General features: G+C 44.4%; 1 protein-coding gene across 1 annotated transcript in view; it reads left to right on the plus strand.

Annotated features, from left to right (window-relative positions):
• The first annotated feature begins 5,151 nt into the window (after positions 1 to 5,151).
• The window catches only part of LOC147673993 (Wilms tumor protein 1-interacting protein homolog), a 377,467-nt gene continuing 370,129 nt past the window's right edge, over positions 5,152 to 12,489 (plus strand). Inside the window, exon 1 of the mRNA XM_086945080.1 lies at positions 5,152 to 7,052. Coding sequence (XP_086801206.1) covers positions 5,690 to 7,052 — 1,363 coding nt within the window. The 5' untranslated portion in view covers positions 5,152 to 5,689. The remainder of the gene's footprint in view (positions 7,053 to 12,489) is intronic.

Consider the following 12,489-nt stretch of genomic DNA (forward strand, 5'->3'; position numbering starts at 1 on the left):
CTCACTCTATATCTACTTCACTCTCCCACAAAACAAAAATAACTACATCACTACTCAAATTATATCTATAAAACTATATCACTCTCTCTCTCACTAACTCTCTCCATAACATCACTCTATTTCGATATCACTCTAACTACCTAACTATAACACAAGTCACTCACTCAAAAAATAACTACAACACTCTCTCGCTGACTCACTCTCTATCTCACTAGCTCACAAGTTCACTCTCTCTCTCCAACTCACTACGTCACTCTCTATCTCACTAACTCTCTTTCTTTCTATCTCACTAAGTCACTTTCACTCTCTCTTACACTACCTCAATCCTTCTCTATCTCACTACGTCACAACATCACTCATTGTTTCTATCTCCCTCCCTACTCTCCATCACTAACTCACTCTTTCACTACCTCACTCTCTCTGTCTCACTACCTCACTCTATCTACCTCACTCTCTCTCACTACCTCACTCTCTCTCTTTCTATCTCACTAAGTCACTTTCACTCTCTTTCACTACCTCACTCTCTCTCTCTATCTCACTACCTCACAAACTCACTCACTGTTTCTATCTCACTACCTCAGAACATCCCTCTACCTCACTCTTTCACTACCTCACTTTCTCTGTCTCTCACTACCTAACTCTCTATCTACCTATCTCTCACTACATAACTCTCTACCTCACTATTCCACTCTATCTCACTATCTCACAACTTCTCTCTCTCAAAGCATCACTACCTCACTCTCTCACTACCTCACTCTCTAGCTCACAACCTCACAACGTCACTCTCTTTCTCTAACTCACTACCTCAATCACTCTCTATCTCACTACCTCGCTCTTTCTATCTCACTAACTCACTTTCACTCTCTTTCACTACCTCTTTCTCTATCTCACTACATCACAACATCACTCTATGCTTATATCTCACTACCTCACAACATCCCTCTCCCTCACTACCTCACTCTTTATCTACCTCACTCTCTCTCACTACCTCACTCGCTCTCTCTATCTCACTACCTCACTGTTGTATCTGTACCTTTAATTTATTCCTTCATGACATGTATAATGTTCCTTCATGACATGTGCAATGTTCTGTATTCTATGTTTGAGTTTTGCTGTTGTGTCATTCTGTTCCGTTACCTGGACACGACAGCATCGCTCTTCATAGCCTTTTCTTGTGGGTTTACTTTTCCTGATTTATTCTAAATAAATCCTTTTAATATATACTCCTGCCTTCTATGTTGTCTTACATTACAACATAAATATGGCGACGAGGATGGGATACGAACCCACGCGTGCAAAGTAATTGGAGTAATTAAACCTACGAATTCATCTGAGTGGGTTTCAGCCGTAGTTTTAGCTAAACGGAAAAATGGTAAGTTGCGCATGTGTGCTGATTTGCGCTCTCTGAATAAAAACATGTTGGTGGATTGCCATCCTTTGCCTTTGATTCAAGAGATGCTGATGGCAATAGGAAATTCTACTCATTTTTCGCTAATTGACTTAAAGTCAGCCTACCATCAGGTTGTTTTGTCAGAAAGGTCACAGGATCTTACCACGTTTGTTACTCCCTTTGGTGCCTTCAAATATACGAGACTTTTGGATTAGCTTCTGCAGCTAGTGTATTTCAGAAGCTAATGGACTCGTTATTTGGAGACATCAAAGGGGTGCAGGCATTTCAAGATGACATTCTCATTTTTGGAAATGGAGTGGATGAGCATAATAAAACTCTGGAAAAAAGTGTTAAGCATCTTGAGCAAGAGAGGAATGACCGTATCTAAAGAAAAGTGCAATTTTTTGGTTCAAGAATTGGAATATTTAGGGCACTCAATTACTAAGGAAGGCATTAACCCTAAACAGAACCTGATTGATTCAATTATGCTTGCACCAGCTCCTGTTGATAAGGACTCACTAAGATCTTTTTTAGGACTTAGTGAGCACTATGCACGTTTTGTGCATGGTTATGCATTTGTGGTTGAACCACTCAGATGTTTAACCAGAAAGAATGAAAAGTATGAATGGTCTTTGATTCATGATGAAGCATTTAAAAAAGTGAAAGAAATGATTAAGAATGCTCCAGCTTTAAAACCTTTTTCTTGTGGTGTCAAGTGTATTGTCACTGTAGATGCGAGTTGTGTAGGTCTAGGTGGTGTATTAACACAATTTGTGAAGGGCAAAGAGAATACTATTGCTTTTATTTCAAGAACTTTAACTACAGCTGAATCTAATTACAGCACCATAGAGCGTGAAGCTTTAGCCTGCTAGTGGGCAGTAGAAAAGTTCAGGAGTTACTTATGGGGAACTCGCTTTGATCTATTTACAGATCATAAGCCACTCATATTCTTGATGAATGGAAATGGAACTGGCCAAGCAACTTCGAGATTGGTAAGGATAATTTTGAAATTACAGGAATATAATTTCGAAGTGAAACACATCTCTGGAGGAGCAAATTTTAGGGCGGACTGTTTGTCTAGAATTCCTCTTGTCAATCAAACTGGAGCTTCAGACATCTATGATGATGAATGTGTTGTTGTTTCCGCTTTAGACGCTTGTGAAAATTCTTTGGGTTGTTTTACAGAAAATGATTGGTTGGATGGTTACAAGAAGGATGAAATTTTGATAAAAATAAAAGAATACATCAGAAAAGGATGGCCTCCTTTAAGAAATCTTAGTAAGGATTTGGTACCTTTTCAACAAGTGTCTTCTGAGTTAAGTCTGGAGAATGGGTCCATAACTAGATGTGGACTTTTTGTCCCACCCAATGTTTTGAAAGAGGGTCTTGTAGAAAGAGCGCATTCTGGACACCCAGGTATGTCTGGTCCTAAGAATATATTGAGAAATTGTTATTGGTGGCCCAGCATGGATTCTTTTGTTGATCAATTTGTTAACCAATGTCCTGAATGCCTCCTGTCTGACAAACATTGGAAAAGTAAAAAAAACTCTTACTTTTACTAATTTATTGCCTGAACAAGCATGGGAAAAATTAGCAATAGATTTTTCAGGACCATATAATATCTTGGGTGAAGATATGAAATATTTAATAGTTTTGACTGACTATTATTCAAAATGGGTTTCATATGATTTCGTGAAATTTCCAAGTACAGATGTTGTAATTGACTTTCTAGAAAAAATGTTTAATGTTGAAGGATTTCCTAAGAAATTAGTGTCCGATAATGGTACACATTTTGTATCTAAAAAAATGGTTGATTTTTTGAGTAAGCATGATATAAAGCATATTAAAAGTCCTTTGTATTTTCCAGCTGCAAATGGAGTGGTCGAGAGAGCAAATACATTTTTCAAGGAAGGTATACAAACAGCCTTATCATCAGGTATGGATGTAAGGAAACATATAAAACAAAAAGTTTGGAGTTATTTGAACACTCCACATTCAATTACTGGTTTTACCCATTTTTTCTTGTTGAAGGGAAGGGGTGCAAATGATATAATCAAACCAGTATTTGATAAAAACTTGTCTTCTTTAAAAAAATTAGATGGGCTTACTACTGCGAGTTCTATTGATGAATGTGTTAGAGATAACTTTGAGAAAAATACAAGTTGGGTAATGTAATTTCTCCACTTAATAACTGTGAGTTTACAACTGGTGATTGGGTTATTATCAAAAAACCTAAAAAAGTTGTTAAAGGTGAATGTAAGTATTCTTTGCCTCAACAGGTCGTTAGAGCTTCTAATTCATCTGTTATGATTAAAAACAAAGGATGGTGGAACAAAAGTGCTGTTATTAAGATTGAACCTTTTCAAAAATACATTATTTTTAAAAAAGTTGATGGTAAAGGTATTTTGGACAATTCCTCTTTTTTGTGTTATAAAGACTTCTTGAATGTAGCACAACCATCACATGATTCGGATGTTGTTGAACAAACTTCATTACAAGATTCAGATGTTGTAGAACAATCACTACATGATTCACATGTTAGTGAGACTAGTTATCAATCTTGTATTAGTAAGGAAAAGAGTGAGAACAATTTGATTGATTCTGATGGTTGTGCTGAAGGTTTGTTAGAAGAAGAAACTTCTAAAACTAATTCTGATTCTAATCAGAATAGTGGAAAAAGAAATATTGTTATTCCTTCTAGGTTTAAAGATTATTATTTATATTAATGTTTTTACTTTCATTTGCTTTTCTTATTTTGTTTATGGAAAGGAGATGTTGTATCTGTACCTTTAATTTATTCCTTCATGACATGTATAATGTTCCTTCATGACATGTGCAATGTTCTGTATTCTATGTTTGAGTTTTGCTGTCGTGTCATTCTGTTCCGTTACCTGGACACGACTGCATCGCTCTTCATAGCCTTTTCTTGTGGGTTTACTTTTCCTGATTTATTCTAAATAAATCCTTTTAATATATACTCCTGCCTTCTATGTTGTCTTACATTACAACACTCACTCTCTCTCTGCTAATGCAATAGGTATCACATATGCAAAATACAAAGCTAATGCCAATACAAATGACAATGCCATTTATTTAGGGATACAAAAAAAGATAAAAAAATAATGAGCAATTCCAATAGCTCTACCTATAATATGGCCGAGACCATTGCATTGTAAATGCTTGTTATTTAATGCGATTTTCTATAGCGCGAACATTACCCAAAGGTGTCAGAGCGCCTTACAAAAGATACATAAGGATTTAGGATTACATGAGTTACATAAAAGATACAAACAGGAAAAAAATTGCAAATGTACAAGTTGTAAAGTCACACAGGGAAGAGATACAAATAGAAAAAATTGCAAATGTACAAGTAGTAAAGTCAAGGAAGAGATACAAATGGATAAACTCTAAGAATCACATAGGAATGGTAGTGAGTACAAAGGTCTACTACATATACAAGTGGTTAGAGTTATCTCTATATACAAATAGTAGATTTTCTCAAGATTCCATTTTACCAGCCGGGTGCCTCATCGCCACAACCCTATATTTCGCTGCCTGTCTGGTGTCTCTCGTAGAGCGGCACCGCTGTGTTATAGCGTGTCTGCGCCTCGGTTGTATGACCTCCCGTGGCCCTCCCCTGTCCCTCCCATGCCCTCTCTTCCCTCCTCCCCCGTCCCGCCCCCCGCCGGACTTGGTTACAGTCATTGTTTGGTTCCAGCATTAGGTTCATTCCACAGGTCGAAGTACCCAAGTTGTCCTTCCGCACATTCCAAGCCCTGGCAAAGGAGTCCCTCCGCGCCGCCTGCTCCTCCACCGCCCCCGCGAGCGGCGGCTGCTGCTGCTGTTGTACTCCCTGCCCTCCCGTCTCGTGGCCTCCGAGCCTCAGGAGCCTGGTGACTTCGCGAGCACGAAACTATCCCGGGAAGAATCCTCCGCGCCACTCTGTGTCCGGCCTGGCACACGGATCCCGGCGCCGTGGGGAACAGGAGCGGAGGCGGCTCGGGGTCAGTGCCGCTCGGGATCCCTGGGACTCAGCTGAGCTGCAGGGGATGTGACCCAGACGGGAGCCGCGGAAGACGTTGGCCGGCGGTGGAGGATAACCAAGGCTGCCGGTGAAGGCGCCGCCGCTCGTGGAGCATCAGCACCGGCAGCGTGTCCGCCTCCCCGCGGCTGAGAGTGGGTCGCAGTCTCGGCGCACTCCTGTGATTTCAGCACCCCGCGAGTGAGCCCCTGGACTCTCCCGCTGCCGGAGAGAAGCGGGGGTCCCGGGCTGGCGGAGGTGCCCTCCCCTGCAGACCCATGGAGGAGCTGGAGCAGGACTTGGCTCGCCGGGCCGGCATGCTCCTGGAGGGGCTGAGCCTGTACGAGCCCCCCATGTACCGCGGGAGGCGTGAGGCGCTGGATGAGGCCAAGCGCTCCCTGTCGGCGCAACTCCTGCGGGCCGAGCAGAGGGGTCTGAACGGGGGCTGCGCCGCGCCGCCCCCCTACCAGCAGCCGCACCTGGCCCCCCTCGGAGACTCCTATCCCCACGACGCCCCCCAGCGCACCGCGAGCCTGCTGCGCACCGTCAACGGGGCGCCTAGAAGCGAGGGGCTGGCCGATAACCACATGTCCCGCTCCCAGGTGGCGCTGCCCTGCCACGGCGGCCTGTCCGAGAAGAGCCGGCGGTACTCGGCGGACTGCCACCGGTACAGCGCGGGGAGCGTCTTCGAGGGGCTGTGCATCCCCAAAGGGGCTCCCCAGACCCGAGCCCCGGAGGGCAGGGGGCACACCAGCCCCAGGTGCAGCCTGGTGTCCTCCCAGGACCAGGGCAGGTACGGCAGCCCCAGGTCCAGCCTGGTCCAGTACGAGGGCCCGGCCCAGAGCCCACGGTCCAGCCTGGTCCAGTACGAGGGGGGCCCGGTCCAGAGCCCACGGTCCAGCCTGGTCCAGTACGAGGGCTCCGTGCTGAGCCCCAGGTCCAGCTACGCCAGCACGGCCAGCGACAACAGCAAGCACTCCAGCCCGAGGACCAGCGTGACCAGCTACGACAGCAAACCCAGCAGCAACCGCACCAGCGGCATCAGCATGGGCTACGACCAGCGGCACCTGAGCCCCCGCTCCAGCACCACCAGCCAGTACTCCTGCACCACCAGCCCCCGCTCCAGCTACTCCGCGGCGGGCTCGGACCTGGACGCCGCCGGGATGCTCCTGGTCAGCCCCCGCTCCAGCACGGCGGGCACCTGCAACCCGTCGGTGGCGAGCCCCCGCTCTAGCATCTCCAGCCACAGCTCCCGCAGCTCTCGCAGCTCCAGGGGCTCCATGGGGGCCTACACGGAGCTCTCGCTCCCCTCGCCCCGGTCGTCCATGCTGGGCACGCTGTCCCAGGAGGAGAGCAGTCTGCACGAACTGGGCGATGCCCGCCACCCCAAGGCCCATTCCCCAGCCAGAGCCGAGCCGCAGCCGCCTCTCGGCGAGTACAGCCCGGAGTACGCCTCGGGGGCCCTGGCCACCTGCAGCTACAGCTCGGCCAAGGGCTCTGCCACCGTGCACAGGTTCAAGCTCCCCTACCAGGTGACCCCGGGCAAGGAGGCCGGGCCCAGCCAGGCCGAGAGGAGGCTGGAGGCGCTCACCCTGGAGCTGGAGAAGGAGCTCGAGCTGCACATGAAGAAAGAATATTTTGGTAAGTTTGATGGAGGCTTTCCACCGTTTTCATTTAGAGACGTTATCTCCGGTTCGCCAATACGATTTAAATCTTCCTCATGAATATCAGGTCAGAGATCGTGTGAAACCCGAAATTACTTATGTTCCGTTACATTATTCGCCTCTCACTGTAATAACCCGGACGTTGTAGTTAGACACAGGTCCGAGGCAATGTTTTAATGTTTCCCCTAAAGAACTGTCGTGGTGATGGCATGTGTTATATCTCTAATGTAATAGCATCTAAAAAGGCACACGTCTATGAATTAATATATATAACTTTTTGGGAAGAGAAAAAATCCATTTATCTGTATCTCCTTTTGAACTGGTGTAGACGAAGAGCACAGACAGATTTGCTGTTCTGTTGATAATTCCGTCATGTATCTCCAATCCGTCTCAAGGGAATACACCGAATGGTCACGTGTTCTCAGTTCAGATCACACAACATTACATGTTCGTACACTAATGGGTAATAATGGACGTCGCTTCAAGAGATCAGTGTGCTTGGGCGAATTTGCAGTGGCGCTGGTGTAATTTTGTGATTATCGCATTACCCTTTAAGTGAAATTCCTGAAATTAAGCAGCACGGTATAATGATGTTGTATCTGCAGCAAAATGCGGGGATACTGCGAAGGAATAGAACACACAATGCTGCTGTTCGGGGCACGTGTTTTTAGCTCCTTTAAAAAAAAAATCTAAATGCTGTATTTTAATTTTTCATAACGTTGGGGGACTTTTGCATAGTTACGTGAAAGCAAATTAGGCCCACCCCTAGACTTCACATATTTCGCGTGAATCTTTTCATTGCATGAAAAGTTAATAAGGAAGTGCCTGTCACAGGTGAGTCCAGAGTACCTGCTTACTACTTAGAAGTGCGGGGACTCGATCTTTCAAATTAAAGAAATGCAGGTATTCATTTCTGCCCACTTGAAGCACAGATTAAATTGTGCTGGCATAACTCACATGTTAGTACCACATCAATAAGTGCTTTCCTTTCTCAGGGGTCGCTTTTGTAACATAGTTTGTTTTGCACGTTACATAGTTTCAATATTGCTGGCTACCGACACAATTCCAAGTCGTTTGCACTAAGCAAAACTGGTCTGTCCCTCTTTTGCAAGGGGTTGTTTACAATATTTTTGCATCATGTCAATGGCTACAGTGTATCCCAAGTAGCTGTCCCTGTTCTCAAGTTTTTTTTCTCTAGATTGTAACTTTAGATCTGGGTGTTAATCATGTCCTCCATAGATGCCAACGGACATTGACTATGGTTTGTGCTCAATTAAGAATGCTACAAATCGTTAAAAAAAATGGGCAGTAACGTGCTCCAATTTTTTTTTTTTTTTTTTTTTTTTTTTTTACTCATTTTGAATGGCTAGTTACCTGGAACACATACCAGAGAGACTGTATCTCTGCTCTTAGGCACATGAGCCCGAAGTTGCCGAACACCCATTTTTGAGTAGAGTTTGCTGAATGACACACATGCATTGCCTCCACAAGCTAGTGACTGCATTGCAGACAGCAAGCATGGAAATAAGTAAAGGTGGCTGTTGCTCTGATTCCAAGCTGTTATGCCATTGACTAGCCACTGAGTTGCAGAGTTATAGTATTGTCGACTTTTTTGTAGTTTCTTTAAAACTGGCTTGTGGCTCCCTTTTGTGTCTGAGTGGGGTTGCAGACCGAGATAATAATATGACCCTTAGTTGTAAGTAAATGGAGCCAACTAGGAGTGAGCGCAGTTTGCGTTGAGTGTGCAATGAGTTTTTGTGCAAAAGCTATTAGCCAAACCTATTTGCTCTATTTTTGGGTGCTTGGGTCCAAAGTACCCTATAAGTGACACTAATCTATTTTTGAAACCTCAACATATTTCTCCTTAATTGTTGTCTTATTGACACTTTTTGATGGCCTGCCTTTCCGACCACTCCTTCACATCAACATTTGACACAACTTAGGCTTTGCTGGGCTTCTTCAAAGTACTACAGATGACCACCTTTTTTTCGCCTAATGCATGGTTGACGTAGATATGTCTACAGAAGACTTAGAATTATTTTTCTCAAGCATTGGCCACTGATCGGAGCTTATGAAATATTTTGTAGCACTGTTCTGTGTACACAGTATACCAGTCCGTTGTCATGTGGGTGATGTTCCTCAAACAGAATGACATACTTCGAAATTGAACCCAGTAAGGAAATTTCACTCTTACAACCAAAGCTACCTTTGGCCAATGACTATTTGGAAGTTCCACCTGTCATCTGACTGAAGAATATTTTTCTACAATGACTTGTTTTAATTAGGAAGGATGCATATTGCGAACGGCATGTTCTTCATCATTGTTAACGCATGACCACTAAAAAATACGCACATTCTCCTTTGTTATAGCTCTTTACTAACAGACTTAGTGGGTTAAAGCATTCTCCTCTAAGCATTTGAGAAGCCTTCTTATCCAACCTGAACACTTTGCCCTTATGCCCCTCCCACAAGGCTGTGATGGCCATCAACGTGGCCATGCTGTATTCATGTTGTTATCTGTTTGTCATGCAGTATTACTGCTAATCACGGCCACCATTTGGCAAATCTTTTTTTCCTTATTTTTCTGGTCTTTTATTCGTTTGTTGTTGAGAGTTCAGGGGGACAGGTACTTCCATTCACACTTGCACGGCTCCTTTGGTAGTGAGTAGTGATCTAGTTCAGTGACTTGTCTAAACTTGTGATGGCAATCCACAGTTGTTACTGCACAAATATATGCAATTTCCGTATAGGAAACTAGATCCTTTATTTTTTTCCAGTTAAGAAAATACTTGATTTCCTCCCATCTTAATGTCCTAGTTAACTCTCTTCTTTGGTATGTTCAGCCTAAACGGCCCCAGAGTATACACACTGGGGTATTGTTCGACGGCCTTCTTTTGTGAAAAGTGGCTTCATATTTGCACAGTGCTCACGTGCCTGGATCCACTCAAATTTACTTATGTTTTTCTAATAGTTCATAGTGTATGTGTGTCAGCAAAGCACTGTTAATGTGTCACTCTGATCACATAAGTCGCTAGATGAACAGTTTTTTGGGGGACCATGTACAGCAACATTTACCACATTGTACCATGGGTTACTAGTATTCTTTTTCACGTATTGGCCTATTTAGTCCTTTGCTCTTTGGCAGAGAAAGGAGTCTTTTCTATCCAAAGTATTTCTAGCAGCCATTCATACTAATTGTTTTCAAACCTACATTAGAGTGGTAGTCTGGAAGTATGTCAATGTTTCTAGCATATGACTGACCTGCTTAGAACAAAATCAAAAGGTGCCTATATAAATTGTTATCCATAAACCAGTATACACAGAAATCGTTGGAGTGAGTTGGGGTGGGTTAAAGTACCACAGCATCTTCCATTATGGCCAATGTTTAATTCCTATTTTCTGAAGGATGCCTGCCAGCCACACCTGCCTCAACTATTTTCTAGATGTGTAACTGCTACAATGTATCCGTCAGTTATTTTTGTAGTGTGGAGGAATTGGAACACCCCGTTCTACTATGTGTATTTGTGTGCAAGCCTATAATCTTACATGACCATTTGCAAAACCTCAAGATATCCCTCAACAGATTCAACATTGATGCTATCAGCTGTGTGCTGCTGCTTTTCCTCTGTGGTAGGGCCTGTTGCCACTAAAGTGCACCCTAATGCCCCACGGGCCTCTCGCTGCCACATACATCTTGCTTTGCATGTCTTGTCTTTTAACTAGTTATGACACTAACATAAGATGCTATCCGTGTTGGAGCTCCACCTACGCTCTTGGTTTGATGCCAGATGTGTACAAGAGCCCATTCTCTTCTGCAACTACTGTTCACACAGCTCCGTAACGATCAGTGTGTCGGGACTCTCCAAGTCCCCTATAATTTGGTTAAGGTCCATTCCTTGCTTGGCTATTATTGTAATCCCATTCCAGTCTGTATTGTTGCCTTCTGTTGTCCTTTTCCACACACGGATCATCACTCCCATTGCTGGACACTCTTTTACATGTGCTATGTCCTAACATCTTCCAGAGGGATGCTCAGTATTCATGCCCTTCATTTCACTTCAGTTTGTTGAACTCATACAAAGCCTTCAAGGTAGTTTTTGCCAGAGGCTGGGCACTCGCTGCGAGTATTTAAAGCGGGTTAGCGTTGAACCTGCGCATTACCCTCTGCTGGATGTACACTTTGAGGCTAGAGTTCTTTCTGGTACAGTAGGACTGTCTGGAGTTTCATTAAGGGTTTATTTGTCTGTAAAAACTTGTCCTTCAAATGTGGATTCCGGTGACTAACCAGTGTCCCTAGTCCTTGCTCAAACACATTTCCTCTTTTGCACCCTTCTCAACTTCTGGGGATTGTCAAGTGTTGAAACGTGGTTGGTCTCGGTGGAGAAGTGTGGCTCAGGGGTTAGAGGCGGCAGACCCGGAAGCTGAGATCGGCCCTGGACCAGGGTTCAATTCCCCGCCTCGGCGGGTCTTGGGCTAAAAAATTCCACGGACTCGATAATTCTCGCTCCGGTGCCTTCTCAGCTCACGGGTTCACACTCTGCGACTCTGGGCAATAGCTTGCTTAATCTCCACAACGGCCCCTCGCGGCGGGATGCCTGGCTTTCACCTTGTGGATACCCTGCCGGGGTTATCTCACAGGGGAATACCAGGACGGGTTCCCTAAGCAAGCGCCGGGAAACCCTTTGTGGGTAGCTGTGCGCTATATAAGCTCAAATACATTTACATTTTCGCTTGTGCCAATCTATGGAGCAACGTTGGATCTGTGTGACAGAGGTGTATTACTCACTCTCCCCCAACACCCAGCCATGAAGAAACTCTTGAAGAATTGTTTTCTATTTTGCTGGACACTCCCGGATGACCTAGCTACTTTAGGGAATGCGGTGTTTGCTTAAACCTGCCATTTAATTAATGTTAGCATGATTCTGTGAGCATTGGCATTGCATTTCATTTACCCTTCCTCCCATTCGTAACACTATTTACATATGCTTAACAAAAGGCGGATGTTTTATACATCCCCACTTCCATTCCAAAAGATAGTCTGTGTGCTTTGCTTCTAAATATGCACACGACCAGCAGGCACAGCCAAACTGCATCGTCATTTTTCATTTAACTCTTTCCCTCCATTGCAAACTCCAGTTCGTTCCTCCTTCTCTGTGCCTGATACAGCAGTCTGTCTATCACTTTAGCACTTTCCCATTCCATTAATTTTTGTCCTGACCAGTCATTATTGTTCCGGGCTCTAGTGTTAAACTAAAACTGAGGCCACTTTTCTTTCTACATTAAAGAAACTACTGCTGTTCGACTTCAGTGCCTGACATGCTGTATGGCACAAGGTTCTGGTCCACAAGGGCGCCTAGATGGAGTGCGTAGGATGTACCTGTGTGAGTGGACACCCTTTCTCACTTTTACTCTTT

Source organism: Lissotriton vulgaris, chromosome 12 (genome assembly GCF_964263255.1).
Source record: "Lissotriton vulgaris chromosome 12, aLisVul1.2, whole genome shotgun sequence".
Classification (NCBI taxonomy): Eukaryota; Metazoa; Chordata; class Amphibia; order Caudata; family Salamandridae; genus Lissotriton; species Lissotriton vulgaris.